The sequence below is a fragment of the Pseudophryne corroboree genome, chromosome 2 (genome assembly GCF_028390025.1).
Source record: "Pseudophryne corroboree isolate aPseCor3 chromosome 2, aPseCor3.hap2, whole genome shotgun sequence".
In the NCBI taxonomy this organism is placed as follows: Eukaryota; Metazoa; Chordata; class Amphibia; order Anura; family Myobatrachidae; genus Pseudophryne; species Pseudophryne corroboree.
The window spans coordinates 682897298-682916514 of NC_086445.1; the positions used below are offsets into that span (position 1 = coordinate 682897298).

Genomic DNA, 19217 nt, shown 5'->3' on the forward strand with positions numbered 1-19217 from the left:
TGAGCCTGTTGCCAGCAGGTCTCACTGAACATAAAAAAACCTAAAACTAAACTTTTCACTAAGCAGCTCAGGAGAGCCACCTAGTGTGCACCCTTCTCGTTCGGGCACAGAAATCTAACTGAGGCTTGGAGGAGGGTCATAGGGGGAGGAGCCAGTGCACACCAGGTAGTTCTAAAGCTTTACTTTTGTGCCCAGACTCCTGCGGAGCCGCTATTCCCCATGGTCCTTACGGAGTCCCCAGCATCCACTAGGACGTCAGAGAAATCTCTTTACCCTCCCACCCGCCCTCTTCGCTCCGCTAATGCACGCCGCCTCTCCTGTTTACCGATTGCTTCCTCCCACTCCTACATTCAAGATTTCTCACGGTCTGCTCCCTCTCTCCGGAATTCTCTACCTCTCCCCCTCTCTACAAAACTTCAAACGGGTTCTCATTTCTTCACCCAACCCATCTCTCATCCTAAGCCCTCTGTCCCACACTCACTTTCTACCCCATCTGTGTCACCCCTGTCCGTGTGCCCCTCCACTTTAGAATGTAAGCTATCATGAGCAGGGTCCTCAACCCTTATGTGCTTATCCTTCTCTAACTTAAACCATCTTCAAACGCACCAAATCCTGTGGCTTTCTTCCACCCTGATACTTATGTCAGTGACATCTGCTGCAGTAGCTATGTTTATTTGCGATGAGTATGGGATGCCGGCACCTGGGATCTCAGCGTCAGCATACACATACCGGGATTCCAGGCACTAGAATGCCGGCAGGGGGGCGAGTGCAACGAAGCCCCTTGCGGGCTCGGTGGCTCGCCACAGTTTCTATTCCCACTCTAGGCGTATCATGGACACCCACGAGTGAAAATTGCCGGCTGGCAGCATTGTCGGTGGTCGGGATTCCGGCGTTGGTATCCTGCCCGCTGGCAATGTAACTACATCCCGTTTATTTACCCTGTACTTGTCCAATATTCTCTTCAACTGTTAGTCACTATTTTCCGGTTTTGATTATTTGTTTATATACTCTGTAATTGGGCGCTGCGGATCCTTTGTGGTGCCATATAAATAAAGGATGATGATAATGATAATGTGCAATGTCAAATTTCCCGGAGGAGTCTTTCAGAAATGTGAAAAACTTTGATATGCTAGGGAGGTAACTCGCAGGTACAGAGGTTATCGCTATCACTGTGCCTGCAAGTTAACTTTAGTACATAGTGGGAATATTTTCATTCAAAACTGACTTATTCTGTATTAATAATCACAGCAGTAGTCATTCTCTCTGCATAGACTGCAGATCACCCTGTAGTACCACAGGGCAATATACATTGTCCCCAAGCGGCTCAGTGAATCGCATCATATATGGTGCCCATCATGGGATGTAGTCACGTTATCAGCGGTCGGGATCCCGGCAGTCAGTATACCGACCGCTTGAAATGCCGACACACAGAGACTATACCCACTCGTGGGTGTCCACGACACCCATAGAGTGGGAATAGAACCTGTGGCGAGCGCAAGCCACCGAGCCTGCAGCGTGGTGAACCTGCAAGAGTGCTTCGTTGCACTCGCCTCCTTGCCAGCATTGTAGCAGCCGGGATCCCGGCATCGGGATGCTGACCACCGGTCATCTTTAACTATCTATCTTCAGCCTCGGTGCTTACCCAGTGTAGCGTCAGAAGAAAAACACAATAATATCCATAAAAGTTTATGGGTTTTTTGCCTGTCCTTTTCTATGCTGGTAGGCCTGCCTGTCTTGAGAAAGACTAGTGTTTGGCCAAAAACAGGGACATGTGTAACACAATTATTCAACTGAAAAAACCCTGGTGAGTGCACGCTTATTTTGAACTTATATACACACACATACACACAGGAGATTTGCATCAACAAGTCAACCATAAGGAAAAATTATGCAGCGGCACTCAGGAAATAGATGAAGACAACCACCCCAATCCTCTGCAGACGTTTCCCTGTAGTACATTTTACTACAGCTCCTATTGTTACCTATCCTATATAAGGATAACGCATCTCCTCACCTCTACGGGGGAATTCAAGTGTTTTGCTCTCTGGCTCCCGACAGAGCAATTCAGGTGTTGCTCCATTTTGGCACGCACAGCCGCCGGCACTGACATTACTGCTATGTTGTCCCGTCATTTTAATGGGTTGGCCAGTAGTCTATAATATGCTCCTATACTGAAAATAAATGCACAGCAAGTGATGCATGTTCCCTAATAGTAAGCCCATTGTCCTAATGAGCACAACAAAAGTGGTGACATCGGACTTATTTATTGAAAGACTGAGGTGCTATGGGAACTGATACAGAACAGGATGTACAGTACACAGAGCAGGGCACGATGGCAGGATCGACTGTCCAGCCGGCCGAATAAGGTACCTGCTGCTTGGCTGACGTACTGTAGGTCACTGACCAGGAGGATGATGCGCACTTCCGCCCTGCCCGCGTCCAGCCTCACTCGCTGTCACTTTGAATCTCCCGCGACTGTTTCCGCCCATGCATCTGCCCCTGCAGCCCGATCCCCCAGCCCCGCCTCTGTCTCTCATAGGTAGCAGCGCAAACCTCGCCCGGCATTGTGCTTTTTTCTGTCTCATTGGCTACTACATCTGACAGTCAAATCCTACCAGCTCCCGCCTCTTTCTACCGAGATACACGCCCTTTTCACAGAGTGTTTGGCCACGCCCCCACAGTTTGAAGCGCTCTTCAATTGGCCCCGACGCGTGGTTTCTGGCAACGCCTTTTGCAATCATTCCATTGGCTGAGCTGGCTGTCTGTCATGCACTCGGCGCTTTGCCATAGGGCTAGTGACCTGGAGTGGGTGGGACTAGGCTATTCCACGGGGAATAGAGTTGCAGAAGGAGATCCTTGCCTGCTCTTTTTATGGATTGATCGGGATCTGACTGAGGATGAAGAGATCAGATCCGGGTTTTGGTAGAGAACAGCCCCTGCAGCAGCAGTAAGGTGAGCATTGGCTCCCTGTGTGATAGCTGGTTATTCTCTATGTGACAGAGGAAAGCAGGGATGTAATGGGGTGTGTCGGGATCCCCTGTGTGCGCCGCATCACCTAGTGTGAGGGAATGCAGCATATAGTGGGTGGGAGAGAGAGGAATGTCTGTGTGTGTCCCAGCCCTGTTGCTTGCACTCGGCAGCAATAAGTCCTATCAGGCTGCGGGGCAACTTGTGCAGTATTAAAAATAGTAGTGCAGAGAGAACAAAAGATCCGCAACCCCGAGGAGGTGGCCATTGCCGGTCCCTGCTATGTAATGACACTAAAATGTCATAGGGTTATATCCTGAGCGGCTACATGTGCTCTGCCTCCCGGCGATCGCTTCTACATTACTTTTCCTTTAAATCTATATTGTCTTCCCTGCCTTGCATGTGAAAACAGGAGCTGCACAGTGATCTGGGTGCTAGATACTTCTGTAGGGTGGATCAGTACAGGGAGGGATTGTATAGATTATACAGGCCATCCTTACAAAGAGGGCATGTGAGCTAGTCACCCCCCTGCGTGCATTAGGCAAGCCCTCAGATGCTGACATTGCTGTATGTAGAACCCTACCTAACATGTTAGACCCCTTGGACGTGGCTTGCAGGATTTGCATTCAGTGTGATTACATAGAATTAGCTAATTGCTTGTGCAGTAACATTCTCTGCTTTGTTGCAAATCCTACAATCCAATTTCCTGTCACATTATCTGGTCCCTGTGCTCTTTTGAAGTGTAAAGCGATGGAGGGTTTTCCTTCCTGGCTGACCTATCTCCTCCCCTTTCCTCTTACTTTATGCCAGAAAGCAGCTCCCTCTCTCTCCCTTTCTGCTTTTTATTTGACTTGTTTTTCTCATTGGCTATCCTCCTGCTGGGTTTAATGCTGTCTGCCCTGTAACCACAGCATTCCAGGGGTCACAGAGCTATTTCTGGAGTCCTTAGGAGGATAGATATTACAGCCCTTCCTGGATATATGTGCCAAATCTGACAAAAATACTAACTGCACGAATCTGTTATTATGCATTGTTCTCTGCCTGACCAAAGGCTGCACAAAGTGTCCTCATTGTTTTCTATGTATTTGAGGTGGTGCTGTGTGACTATCTGGAGGCTAAATGTGGATGTGGTTTGCCTGCATACATTTATTCATGCTAGTCCTCAGCGAGGGAATATGCATATGGTTTGCAATAACACAATGCAGTTTCCAATATAGTGCTGTCTCTATACTCGGGGGAAGTAGAGCTGAAATCTATTAATATACCCTTTATGCTGACACAATGTATACAATCTTAGAGGTTGTATTGATCCATCTTCTGTAGTTGAAGTCAGATAAAGCCTAGAAGTTACCTGTTCACAAAGACCATAAATAGTATATTATAAAAATGTGCCATTATTTTCTACATAAAGTATTTCTTCTTTTCATCTGTAATTGGGATATTTTGTAGATGTCATTTGTTTTGTGCTTGCTCTAACTGTTCTATTATTACACAATGCAATGTTTCTTATGATAGGTTATTTATGTTTTTCCTTTCATATATTTTCCTGTTGCATTTCCAGCCCAGATAAGCCCCTTTCCCCCTCCTATTTGCATTCACGTCCCTGTCTGAGTGAGATCATTTGTGGAGGTGAAGATAACCATGCAGTTGATTTGGGGAAGGACTTAACACTCTGTACTGTTAATGTCTGCAATCAAGAGGGGACTGCAGGAGCCAGGGCTGCTGCTCAGGATTTGGCGCAGGGAATAAGGCCAACACTGCTGCATCAAGCATTTGCTTTGCAGACAGCTGCATGTTGTCTGAAAGACCCAGAGCTTTCCTTGCCCCTTACTGCTACAACCTACAGTGCCTTCACTTCTCCATGGACTGACCGTCTACAGGATCGCTGACAAAACCACATTGATTTACATCTGCAAGAACCATACTTCAAACCCAGGATTGCAGCTACCAAACCAGAGAACATGACATCGCCAGCAAAATTTAAAAAGGATAAAGAGATCATTGCAGAGTATGACACCCAAGTCAAAGGTATTGTCTTTATTGTACGCATTTCTTTTCATTCTTTGCTGAGTTCGAGGTTTTTGTGGGGTGGATCAGGAATCCGGTGTGTTTCTGATTTAACCAGCAATGTAGGATGGGGATTTGGATACATTTTTTTAAAGGGCTGGGTTGTGGTATGCTAGTCAGCAGGGCCTGAATGTTTTAAATCCATTTTATGCAGTATCTGTTTTAGGAAGCTGTTAACCCCTTTCCTGCTCAGAAGGGTTAATGCTATATTATCTCTTTTGCAATCAATCTTGTGACTAGGCTGACATCGCTATTACATATTCTGCATAATGCAGTGTGTGTATATAGCATTTTGTGAAGGCGAGTTAAGCCCTTTACTTCCATTGTGTTTTATTGACATTTATATCTAGCAAGACTTGCAATAATAACATGCAGCCAGGTGTTTGCAACTATGTTTGTGCAGTCTTTCAGAATTAGCACAAAACTTCATGTCCACAGAAAAATAATTCTATTTTGTATTTCATATCTTGAATATATGAATTTAGCAATTTTCAGGGACTACTTTACGAATACAGGGTGTAGAGATTCCTTTAGGAAATAGAAGTGTCAGCATCCAGGAGTATCATGACTTGTTATGCTGCAGAAACAATGGGGAAATATTTTGAAGTTTGTAGTATCCTGTAATGTAGAAAAATAAATTGTCAAGTTTATTCATTTGTTGTTGTTTCTGTTTATTGTTGTGGAGTCACTGTGTGTGATGGCTTTTTGTGTCTGCAATAGTCTTGGACAGCAGTGAGCTCCTGTGTGGTTTATTTTTTACAGGTAAGCTGCAGAAGTGATTTGTTTGCTGTGACAAATCACTAACAACGCGTTTCATTTTTGTACCGGGGAATGTATGAAGCGAACTACAGGGTATATCATACTATAGTGTCAGTTTTCTCATCTATGCTTTGGGTCCTTGTATGACTTATCTGCCACAGTGTATGTAACCTTCGTAGCACTCCCAACATGGCTGCCTCACCTGGTGCACTTATGGATGGGATGAAAAACACATTGACCTGATGGCTATGGTGGGTCCCCTACTCCTAGTGTAGCACGCTGCAACCCCCCCTTTCTATGTCATCTCTTCTGGGCGTAACCTGTTCCACCCAGGGTAATCCTACATAGTGCGCCCAACATGGCTGCCTCACCTGGTGCGCTTGTGGATGGGAGGAAAAATACATTGACCTTATAAATACTGTATGGTGGGTCCCTAATCCTAGTGTGGGATGCTACAAACCCAATTTTTTATGTCGTCTCTTCTAGACGTGACCTGGTCCACCTAGGGTAATCCCACTTAGTGCGCCCACCTGGTGCGCTTGTGAATGGGATGAAAAATACGTTGGCCTGATGATTATGGTGGGTCTCTACTCCTAGCATTAGGACGCTGCAACCCCCCTTTTTTGTGTCATCTCTTCTAGATATGACCTGTTCAACCCAGGTTAACCCTATGCAGTGCGCCCAACATGGCTGCCTCACCTGGTGCGCTTGTGGATGTGATGAAAAATGAATTGACCTGACAGTTATAGTGGATACGTACTCCTAGCATTAGGATGCTGCATCCACCCATATTGTGTCCTCTCTTCTAGGCGTAACCTATTCAACCCAGGGTAATCCTACGTAATGCACCTATGACGGCTACCCTTCGTACCCTGGTACCCTTCGTAAATATATAACCCATGGAAGTTATTACCCTAATATGTCTGCACCAACCCAGCAATACTGAATGCTTATGGTGCACTCTAGGTTTCTGTTTTAATTCGTTCTATATGCTTTTCTACTTCTGTAATACCAAATCCTTGTACAGTTTACCTTGTTTCTGACATCTGTACAGCAACTTTGTCGTACTGGAGAAAAACGCTATACAGATGTAGCCATGCTCATCATGCTGCATGACGTGTCTGGCTATGACTATTCGCGGCTGGTGATCGCTCAGTTAATTACATTAGGAATAAATAGAGGATTGCCGACTGCGAATAGCTGCAACCTGGCATGCCATGCAGCAAGCCGTGAGCATGGCTACTTCTGTATACATAAAATGATTATTATTTCTCTGGGAAAGTACAGTCTCTTTACTTTTCAAAGTTTTTGCATTGCAGCCTGATTAATAATTGTTGCTTTGCCCTAGGTGGCCTATAGATCTCTGGTGGCAGTGGAAGACCCATAAATTATTTCCTATTGTTGCATATGCATTTCACAGCAATATGGAATAAATTCCGGGGCATTATTTACTAAAATCCCTTGTCAGTCCTGCAGCTTTGATAGAAGTCTACCCTGCCAAAGAAGTTGGTAGAAAAGTGATAGCTGTCATTACTAGTTCTGCTAGCTAGGATACTGGATGTTTATGAGCAACAATCCAAATGTGATCACTGTGAAGGGGCCCGCGCATTGCTATCGCTGGGGGGCATACACACGTCTGATCCGTGCTTAAAATCTAAGCAATCTAGTCAGATTGCTTAGATTTTAAACACGGATCTCTCCGTGTGTACCCCCCTTTATAAGTCCCACGGCAACAACTGTAATGGCTGTTGACAACTGAAAACTGTGAGTTAGTGCCGCACCAAAGAATATTTTCCTCAGATAAGAGCCATATGGCCTGTCCAGTCTGCCCTTTATGGTTAGGACCCAGAGTATACGGGATAGGTTCGGGGTAAGGATATTCAGGTGAGTTAACTGGATTGCGTCAGGATATTACGGATAGGTTACTAGGGTTGTTTTAGCAGTTTCAGTTAGGGTATTAGGGTTAGTTTGGGGGATGGGGTTAGAGTATCAGGGATAGGATATTAGGGTTGGTTATCAGTTTGGGTTAAGGTATTAGGGTAAAGGGTGGGTTATGATTAGGGAGACCTTGATAGATACTGTATACTCCTGTACTTACGGACAGCACTCTGTGGATTTCAAAAAAGTATGCAGACACGCACAAATAGCTTACAACGTTAAAGATGCTTTAATATTGCATCTGTATTATTGCATCTTTTGTCGAAAGATGCAATATTAAATAATCTGAAATGTAGAAAAGCTATCTCTGCGTATGTGCATACTTCTTTGAAATCCATGGATTGCTATATATACACATACATACATACATACATATATATATACATATATATATATATATATATATATATATATATATATATATAATATATATAGGACCCTGATGCACTTAGCCCCATCAGGATACAGAATATAGTGATAGCAGTATGTGGTACACAAAATTTTAACCACACAGCAGCTATAGGCACACACAGTCACATGTACAATGCAGAAATTATTACACACAACAATAAGACTGCGCTGCACTAGTAATACTACATAAAACTATATATGTATACTGATATAACAAAGCACAGTGAACACTGGATGTATAATCACAGAATACTTGTACTAAATATTCCTGTAGTTATGCACTTGTTCTTAACTAACACTGTCTAAACAACATGTAGAAAACTTAAGTGTCCTGTAAATGCACAGCGCTGATGAGGCAGGCGACTTTACAAAGGAGACAGTGCCCAGCAGTCCCAGAATCCGCGCAGCTCTGTGTAATGGCGCCCAAACGCTGACAGGCAGTGCGGGAGAGAGAAAGATGCAGCTCCAGGGCGAGAACATCTGCTGTAGATGGCGGCTGGGGCTGGCGGAGGGGCTACAGGTCAGCGCCTTATCCCCTCTGCTGGACTTCACCACCGGGTACTATGGAGCCTGTAATAAACGGAGACCGCGTCCCAGATCGTGATTTCAGCGGGTCCCGCCTGGGGGACCCTCTTACCTCCTCCCTATCGTGCGTCCATGCGATCTAGGAGAGCAGCAGCGGTGGTGTGTGTGCTTGAGAAGACCGGAGCGCCTCTGCTGTAAGTACCCGGCAACCAGGGAGTGAGAGTATACAGCGCCGCTGGGGGAGGTGAGGGAGCCACAGCACAATATGTCAGTATGACATATAGCATCAGGTGCCTATGCTGCTGCCCTTTAAAGTCTTCTTTCTTCTTAGGAAAGCTCTATTCAGGGCTGCCTAACGCAGCCCTCCCTGTTAGCTGCCTGCACTGCAGGCACCAACTTACAAACTGAGCTCCAGTGCCTGGTGGCGGGGATATAGAGGAGGCAGTGCAGGGCATCCTGGGAACAGTCAAAGCTTTAGCCTGCTGGTGCCTCGGATCAAGATCCAACTCGACACCCCAATGTTATTCCCTGTGGAATACCAGTGTACCCCACTGCAGAAATATATTTATTTTGCGGGCTATACTGTTGTATTTTTCTCTCTGTATTTCAGTCACCATATACCACTTAAATCCTGTGTTCCACATTTGCAGTCACACTCCACAGGGAGTTTTTGTCAGGTACTGTGTCTGGCTATATTGTACTGTTACACCTTAAGGCTACGTTTCCATGTAATGTCTGCTACACAGAGCGGGAGATCCGTGGCTGATCCTGCATCATGCAGTGCTGAGGGTCCAGTTATCGGGAGTTCTGTACCCCTCAGTCAGTCTGCAGCATCGGTGACACACCAAGACCCACCTTAGGCTGCTTTTTCTAATTTACTGACTACGCTTGTAACGAGATTTATGCCCCCTGTGGGACCTCCTGTGCCATTACAGCCACATATTGTCCCTATAGGGACCATGGGCGGATACTCTGTCAACTCGGTTACAGCAATTAAATCAGTCTTTGGTTAAACAAAAACCTAACCCTCGCCCCCCTAGGACCAAAGGGTCTTCTCAGCGGGCTATTTCTTCCTCGCAATTCACTCATGTTTCAGATACTTCATCCAATGAAGATGGGGTATATACTGACCCATCAGACACTGATGCAGGTGCTTCTGATGAGGAATCTACAATCCAGGTTGATGGTCCTGACCTATTGGAGGCCATCAAACTGATTCTTCAGATTGATGATGAAACTGAACCTCCAGATACGTCTAAGAAACCTGATAAGTTCAAACGTCAGAAGGTTACTAAATTAGTTTTGCCACATTCTGACCATTTAGTTAACATACGTCAGGAATCCTGGGTGTCTCCAGGAAAGAAATTCTCCCTGTCTAAAAAGATGCTAGCTCGTTATTCCCTCTCTGCAGAATTAAGTAAGAATTGGGAAGCACCACCACCGGTGGACTCACTTGTAGCGCGTTTTGTGGTGTCTTCTACTCTGCCTGTCACTACCATCACCTATCTGAAGGAACCGACGGATAAGCATGTGGAGGGTTGCTTGAAGTCTATTTACACTCTTGCGGGTGCCGTACATAGACCCACTTCTATAGCAGCTTCTTGAGCTGCAAAAGGTATTGAAGCCTGGGTTCAAGCTGTTGAGGCAGAGCTACCTCTGAATTTTTCTGATAATGCCAGACAGTGTGTTTCATATATTACCACAGCCTCTCATTACATTCAGGAGGTGGCCTCTGATGCCGGTGTTCTGGCAGCTAAAGTGTCTACTACGTCCATTCTGGCTCGCCGGATTCTGTGGTTGCGGTCCAGGTCGATGGATCTGCACTCTAAAAAGACCTTGGAGGTGATCCCTTTTAAGGGAGACATACTATTCAGGGAAGATTTGAACAAGACTGTTGCTGACTTAGCGTCTTCTAAGACTGCATGTCTACCAAGTACTAATCCTTCAGCTCCGAAGGCTAAAAGTACCTCCTGTCGTTCCTTTCGACCTCCAAGTAAAGCAAAGGGTCAGGCGTACCCGTAACAGGCTCGCACTTACAAAACCTCTAAGCCCAAGCCTAAACGTTCTTGGGTTGCCCGTCAGCCTACTTCCAAACCAGACAAGCCTGCTGCATGACGGGGTGTGCCTCTCCCTGGGGGACACCAGGGTGGGAGGCCGACTTCTGCGGTTCACCCAAATATGGTTACAGGCCACTTCAGACGCCTGTGTGAGGGAAGTCGTCACTCGCGGATATGCCATCTCTTTCAAGACATGTCCCCCTCACCAGTTTTGCTCGAGAGTTATCCCTTCTGATCCGTTAAAAGCAAAAACTCTACATTTGGTGGTACAATCCCTTCTGGACACAGGAGTGATAGTGCCGGTTCCTCTGGCTCAAAGAGGCAGGGGGTACTATTCAACGCTGTTCCTAGTTCTGAAGCTGAATGGATCCTCTCTGCCTTTTCTCATCCTCAAGTCCTTGAACAAATTTGTGACGATATCCAACTTCCATAAGGAAACTCTTTGTTCTATTGTTCTGACTTTGGACCCAGGGACTATATGGTATCCCTGGGCATTCAGGATGCTTACCTACACATATTTCCATGTCGCATCAGCGGTATCTGTGGTTTGCTATTGGCAACCTACATTATCAGTTCCAAACCTTGCCTTTTGGACTGACCGCAGCTCCTTTGATCATCACCAAGGTCATGGCAGTTATGACGGCCGTTCTCTGTCGTCAAGGCATCAGGATCCTGCCGTATCTGGATGACTTGCTGATTCTGGCGAACTCCCAGAGGTTCTCCTCCGTCATCTAGAACTGACGGTCCAATTCCTACAAGCCCACAGATGGCTCATCAATTTGAAGAAATCCTCGCTGGTCCCTCCTCAGAACATGGTGCACCTGGGGGCACTCTTGGACACACACAAGCAACGTTTGTTCTCGCCTCCAGAGAAGGTCCTGAAACTTCAGGAAAGGATAAGATGTTTCCTCTCTCACCCAAGAGTGACGTTACACTCGACAATGCAAGTACTAGGCCTAGTGGTGTCGGCTTTCGACATGGTACGCTCAATTTCATTCCTGCCCTCTGCAGAGGTTACTCCTTTCCAATTGGGACAGTTTGCTTCACCGTATCAGATCTCACATGATCTCCTTGACTCCGGAGGTTCGTCTGTCACTGAGCTGGTGGCTACAGGACCAACAATTGAGCAGGGGTCATCCCTTCTGGATCTCCAACTGGGTCCTCCTAATGATGGATGCCAGTCTGCAGGGTTGGGGCGTGGTGTTGGAGCAACACTCTCTCTTCAGGGTCGGTGGACCAGGGAGGAAACTCTCCTCCCGATAAATATTCTAGAGTTGCAGGCAGTGTTCAATGCTCTGAAACTTGCCCTGCCTCTGGTACAGAACAGGCCGGTTCAAGTAAAGTCGAACAATGCCACCACGGTGGCGTACATAAATCATCAAGGTGGCACGCGAAGCTGCATGGCAATGTTGGAAGTGTTGAAGCGGAGTTCCTCAGTCGTCAGGATGTTCACGCTGGAGAGTGGAGCCTTCATCCAGAAGTCTTTCAACTCCTAGTGGACAAGTGGGGCCTACCAGATGTAGACCCGATGGCGTCTCGAAACAATCACAAGGTTCCGGTCTTCGGAACAAGGACAAGGGATCCTCAAGCAGCGTTCGTGGACGCACTGGCAATTCCATGGAACTTTCAGCTGCCATACGTGTTTCCTCCAGTGTCACTCCTGCCCAGGGTAATACAGAAGTTCAATCAAGAAGGAGGAATGCTACTTCTAGTCGCTCCAGCGTGGCCCAGGTGGCATTGGTTCTCAGACCTGCAGGGTCTCAATAGAGCGTCCTCTTCTACTTCCTCAACACCCACACCTCCTTGTTCAGGGCCCTTGTGTCTACCAAGATCTGGCCCAACTGGCTTTGACGGTGTGGCTCTTGAAGCTTCACTCCTGAGGGCCAAAGGATTTTCTGAGGCGGTCATTCAAACTATGTTGAAAGCGCATAAACCGGCTTCGGCTCGGATTTATTATAGGGTCTGGAATTCTTACTTCACCTGGTGTGTGGCTAAGATTTACGATGCATACAAGCTCAGTACTGCCAAACCTTTGGCTTTTCTGCAACAGGGCCTGGACTTAGGCCTTCGTCTGTCCTCCCTCAAGGTTCATATTTCAGCCTTGTCGGTGTGGTTTCAGAGAAAAATTGCGTCTCTGCCTGACGTTCATATTTTCACTCAGGGTGTTTTACGTATTCAGCCTCCCTATGTCCCTCCTGTGGCTCATTGGGATTTGTCCGTTGTTCTGAATGCCTTACAAGAGTCTCCATTTGAACCTTAAATGGCTTACGCTTAAGGTCTTATTTTTGCTGGCTATTGCCTCTGCTCGACGGGTTTCAGCCTTCTCCTGTCGGTCACCCTTTCTGATTTTTCACCGTGACCTTGCGGTTCTTGGAACTCGCCCTGGTAATCTACCTAAGGTGGTGTCATCTTTCCACCTTAACCAAGAGACTGTAGTTCTGGCCTTTATCTTTCCTGGTTTGTCCTCCAAAGAGCGACCTTTGGATGTGGTATGGGCTCTCCGTATCTATGTGAAGAGAACCGCCTCTTAGGAGATCTGATTCTCTCTTTGTCCTTTTTGGTTTTCACAAGCGTGGCTGGCCTGGGAATAAGTAACTTTGGCCAGATGGATTAGAATGGTGATTGCACAAGCATATGCGCAGGCTGGACTCCCAGCTCCTGCTGCTATCAAGGCCCATTCTACTCGGTCTGTTGGACCTTCTTGGGCAGCCTGCCGTGGCGCATCCCTCGAACAATTGTGCAAGACGGCTATGTGGTCCTCAATGAACACGTTCATTAGGTTCTATGCCTTAGATACTTCTGCCTCCCAGGATGCTTCCTTTGGACGCCGGGTTCTTGTGTCCGTTATAGTGCATCCCTTACCATGAGGAACTGCTTTAGGACATCCCCGATGTTATTCCCTGTGGAATACCAGTGTACCCCGCTGCAGAAAAGGAAATTTATGGTAAGACTTACCATTGTTAAATCTCTTTCTGCGAGGTACACTGGATTCCACAGGGTGCCCGCCCTGACGCACTTAGCTTCTTTGGGTTTGTATGGCATTAGCCGCTGGTACCTTCTCCTGTTGTGAGAATGTGTTTCTATGTGGCTAACTACTATCGTCTTTTACCTGCTACTGCTTTGGACTGGTTAACAAAACTGAGCTCCAGTGCTTCGAGGCGGGGCTATAGAGAAGGCGGTGCAGTGCATCCTAGGAACAGTCAAAGCTTTAGCCTGTTGGTGCCTCGGATCAAGATCCAATTCTACACCCCGATGTTATTCCCTGTGGAATCCAGTGTACCTCGCAGAAAGAGATTTGACAATGGTAATGGTGCCCATACACTTGTGCGATGCCCCGCTACTCAACATCGTGGGGCATCGCACCGGCAGTTCAGGTGTGATGAAATCGCACCTGAACTGCCTAAGTGATTACCATGCGATCATGCGCTAGATCACATGGTACTCACGTGATGGGCACGTCAACGGCCTCTGGCCGCTCCCGGCGGGTGCCCATCGCACATCGCAGTGCAATGTATAGCATGTGTTTTTTAAAACACATGCGATCGCACTGAAATTCGATAAATATTAAATGCAGCAGATACTATCTTGAGATGTAAGATTCGACCGGCGTACCCGCGCATCGCGTCGAAAGTTACCTAAAATGTGCATACAATCCTTCGATTTCTCTCACAGATGCGGTCGAAATCGAAGGTTAGCGCCGATTACCTCACAAGTGTATGGGTACACTTACTAACTAACTATCTATCTATCTGTCTGTCTATCTAGTAAATAAAAAAATTATATATATATATATATATATATATATATATATATATATATATATATATATATATATATATATATATATATGTATCAATAATGTATGTGGTGCAGGCCAGCAATAACAACTGTTTCAACCATTTGCTGGATCAGAGCCTGCATAAATACATGAACTCACCACTGATCCTACACATCCCCTATATAGTGCACAGACCTCTAGTCATTCACTTATGCAAACTTCCAGTGTCTTTGTTTTGGCCCCGGTATCGCTGCAGGATCAGCGCTGCTATGTTGATGACTCACCCCTCACAACACAAGCGCACCAGAGCCGTTGCCAGGAACGGCGTCGCGTTTGTTTACCCTGATGACTGACGTCATGGAGCGGGAGTATGCAGCGAGCCGCATAGAGGGCTCGTTCCGCTCTATCCTCTCCCACAGGAGGATCCTGTTCAAAGCTTTTGGCGCCAGTTAATGTATTTATGCAGGCTCTGATCCAAGTGCCAGTAGCCCCTGAGGAAAACCAGCAAACGGTTGAAACAGCTGTCGGGCTGTACTTGTATTATACTGTGTGTGACCATGCCGTTTGGCTAAGGATTAAACCCTTTATTATTTCATCAAAAACGTGAGTGCTGCCTTGTTTACTTTTTCAGCCATGCCGGGAAAGTGAGTGTGTATATATGTGTGTATGTATGAAAATATATATATAACCAAAAGTCCAACAATGTGGAGGTGCACTCGTCAAGTTCAAACAGTCAACGGTTTCAATTTGTTCACAACAGCTTTATTTCAGTATATATTCGGCTCATTGGGTCGACGTTTCGATCCTCATTCGCGGATCTTTCTCAAGACAAGCTTCGATTTTTATACAATTTTTGAAAGCATCATATATTAATTATCCGAGAATCAATATCTCATGTTCAGACAATAAACGTGCTGTATGGTTTGGTCAGGCTTATTTCTAACAGGATTTGGTGTGCTTACTTAGACACACAACCACGAGGCAGCTCAGACAACATAGGAAATCACAACATTATGGGAGATGCTGACACCCTCTACAGCCACGCCTGACCAAACCATACAGCACGTTTATTGTCTGAACATGAGATATTGATTCTCGGATAATTAATATATGATGCTTTCAAAAATTGTATAAAAATCGAAGCTTGTCTTGAGAAAGATCCGCGAATGAGGATCGAAACGTCGACCCAATGAGCCGAATATATACTGAAATAAAGCTGTTGTGAACAAATTGAAACCGTTGACTGTTTGAACTTGACGAGTGCACCTCCACATTGTTGGACTTTTGGTTAAATATTGTGGGTCTACCCTGTTTAGGGAGATCTCCACTAGGGAGCACCCTACTGTTGTGTATTGTACTGATGTGAGTGCAGGAACATACACGTTTATATATATATATATATATATATATATATATATAGTTCCAATTCAAAAAGGAAGCGGCACTCGGAGACCTTTAAATCATTTTCAAGTGTATAAAAAAAAATAAAAAAAAAAAAAAAGTAGCAACATCGTAACTTTTCGGCGCATAATTACCCCTTTGCCAAGGTGACAGTGTATTGAACACTTGGAAATGTTTGAAAGGTCTCGGAGTACCGCTGCCTGTTTGAATTGGAACATATCTACACTAATCTGGATGGCACCGAAGCAGCTGCCAGTGGGAGAGAGGAGTGCCGCTTCATTTGGAGATAAAAAAAAAATTTAATTTGCCCCAGACTGTACAGATAATAAGATTTTACTCACCGGTAAATCTATTTCTCGTAGTCCGTAGTGGATGCTGGGAACTCCGTAAGGACCATGGGGAATAGTGGCTCCGCAGGAGACTGGGCACAACTAAAGAAAGCTTTAGGACTACCTGGTGTGCACTGGCTCCTCCCACTATGACCCTCCTCCAGACCTCAGTTAGGATACTGTGCCCGGAAGAGCTGACACAATAAGGAAGGATTTTGAATCCCAGGTAAGACTCATACTAGCCACACCAATCACACCGTATAACTCGTGATGCTATACCCAGTTAACAGTGTGAATAACAACTGAGCCTCACCAACAGATGGCTCATAACAATAACCCTTTAGTTAAGCAATAACTATATACAAGTTTTGCAGACAATCCGCACTTGGGATGGGCGCCCAGCATCCACTACGGACTACGAGAAATAGATTTACCGGTGAGTAAAATCTTATTTTCTCTGACGTCCTAGTGGATGCTGGGAAGTCCGTAAGGACCATGGGGATTATACCAAAGCTCCCAAACGGGCGGGAGAGTGCGGATGACTCTGCAGCACCGAATGAGCAAACTCAAGGTCCTCCTTAACCAGGGTATCAAACTTGTAGAATCTTGCAAAAGTGTTTGAACCCGTCCAAGTAGCAGCTCGGCAAAGTTGTAAAGCCGAGACCCCTCGGGCAGCCGCCCAAGAAGAGCCCACTTTCCTCGTGGAATGGGCCTTTACAGATTTAGGATGCGGCAGTCCAGCCGCAGAATGTGCAAGTTGAATCGTGCTACAGATCCAGCGAGCAATAGTCTGCTTAGAAGCAGGAGCACCCAGCTTGTTGGGTGCATACAGGATAAATAGCGAGTCAGGTATTCTGACTCCAGCCGTCCTGGAAACATATATTTTCAGGGCCCTGACTACGTCCAGCAACTTGGAGTCCTCCAAGTCCCGAGTAGTCGCAGGCACCACAATAGGTTGGTTCACATGAAAAGCTGATACCACCTTAGGAAGGAATTGGGAACGCGTCCTCAATTCCGCCCTATCCACATGAAAAATCAGATAAGGGCTTTTGCATGACAAAGCCGCCAATTCTGATACACGCCTGGCCGACGCCAAGGCCAACAGCATGACCACTTTCCACGTGAGGTATTTTAGCTCCACGGTTTTAAGTGGCTAAAACCAATGCGACTTCAGGAAATCCAACACCACGTTGAGATCCCACGGTGCCACTGGAGGCACAAACGGGGGCTGAATATGCAGCACTCCCTTAACAAAAGTCTGAACTTCAGGCAGTGAAGCCAATTCTTTTTGGAAGAAAATGGACAGAGCCGAAATCTGGACCTTAATGGAACCCAATTTTAGGCCCATAGACAATCCTGACTGTAGGAAGTGCAGAAAACGACACAGTTGAAATTCCTCAGTTGGGGCCTTTCTGGCCTCACACCAAGCAACATATTTTCGCCAAATACGGTAAGTCTTGGAACAGACAGGGCCCCTGCTGCAGCAGGTCCTGTCTGAGCGGCAGAGGCCATGGGTCCTCTGAGATCATTTTTTGAAGTTCTGGGTACCAAGATCTTCTTGGCCAATCCGGAACCACGAGTATAGTTCGTACTCCTCTCTTTCTTATTATTCTTAGTACCTTGGGTATGAGAGGCAGAGGAGGGAACACATACACCGACTGGTACACCCACGGTGTTACCAGAGCGTCCACAGCTATCGCCTGAGGGTCCCTTGACCTGGCGCAATATCTTTTTAGCTTTTTGTTGAGGCGGGACGCCATCATGTCCACCTGTGGCCTTTCCCACTGGTGTACAATCATTTGGAAGACTTCTGGATGAAGTCCCCACTCTCCCGGGTGGAGGTCGTGCCTGCTGAGGAAGTCTGCTTCCCAGTTGTCCACTCCCGGAATGAACACTGCTGACAGTGCTAACACGTGATTCTCCGCCCAACGGAGAATCCTTGTGGCTTCTGCCATCGCCATCCTGCTTCTTGTGCTGCCCTGTCGGTTTACATGGGCGACCGCCGTGATGTTGTCTGACTGAATCAGTACCGGCTGGTGTTGAAGCAGGGGCCTTGCCTGACTTAGGGCATTGTAAATGGCCCTTAGTTCCAGAATATTTATGTGTAGGGCAGTCTCCTGACTTGACCATAGTCCTTGGAAATTTCTTCCCTGAGTGACTGCCCCCCAGCCTCGAAGGCTGGCATCCGTGGTCACTAGGACCCAGTCCTGTATGCCGAATCTGCGGCCCTCTAGAAGATGAGCACTCTGCAGCCACCACAGTAGAGACACCCTGGCCCTTGGGGACAAGGTTATCAGCCGATGCATCTGAAGATGCGATCCGGACCACTTGTCCAGCAGATCCCACTGAAAGATCCTTGCATGGAACCTGCCGAATGGAATTTCTTCGTAAGAAGCTACCATCTTTCCCAGGACTCGCGTGCAGTGATGCACCGACACCTGTTTTGGTTTTAGGAGGTCTCTTACAAGAGATGACAACTCCCTGGCCTTCTCCTCCGGGAGAAACACTTTTTTCTGTTCTGTGTCCAGAACCATCCCCAGGAACAGTAGACGCGTTGTAGGAACCAGCTTCGACTTCGGGATATTCAGGATCCAGCCGTGCTGTTGTAGCATTGTCTGAGCTAGTGCTACTCCGATCAACAACTGTTCCCTGGACCTCGCCTTTTATAAGGAGATCGTCCAAGTACGGGTTAATTATGACTCCCTTTTTTCGAAGGAGTATCATCATTTCTGCCATTACCTTGGTAAATACCCTCGGAGCCGTGGATAGACCAAACGGCAACGTCTGGAATTGGTAATGACAGTCCTGTACCACAAATCTGAGGTACTCCTGGTGAGGAGGGTAAATGGGGACATGCAGGTAAGCATCCTTGATGTCCAGTGATACCATGTAATCCCCCTCGTCCAGGCTCGCAATAACCGCTCTGAGCGATTCCATTTTGAACTTGAACCTTCTTATGTAAGTGTTCAGTGATTTTAGATTTAA

At 46.5% G+C, this 19217-nt stretch overlaps 2 protein-coding genes across 3 annotated transcripts in view; one reads left to right on the top strand and one right to left on the bottom strand.

The window, feature by feature from the left end:
* The window catches only part of FAM72A (family with sequence similarity 72 member A), a 128803-nt gene extending 126094 nt beyond the window's left edge, over positions 1-2709 (bottom strand). The window contains exon 1 of the mRNA XM_063955163.1: positions 2371-2709. The gene's annotated coding sequence lies outside the window, so the exon portion shown is untranslated. The remainder of the gene's footprint in view (positions 1-2370) is intronic.
* SRGAP2 (SLIT-ROBO Rho GTPase activating protein 2) overlaps positions 2616-19217 on the top strand; it is a 244691-nt gene continuing 228089 nt past the window's right edge. The window contains exons 1-2 of one of the 2 annotated variants that reach the window (XM_063955161.1): positions 2616-2952; positions 4529-4995. In XM_063955161.1, coding sequence (XP_063811231.1) covers positions 4929-4995 — 67 coding nt within the window. In that variant the 5' untranslated portion in view covers positions 2616-2952; positions 4529-4928. Of the gene's footprint in view, positions 2953-3038; positions 3061-4528; positions 4996-19217 lie in introns of those variants that run through there. The other variant, XM_063955162.1, reaches the window with a different exon arrangement.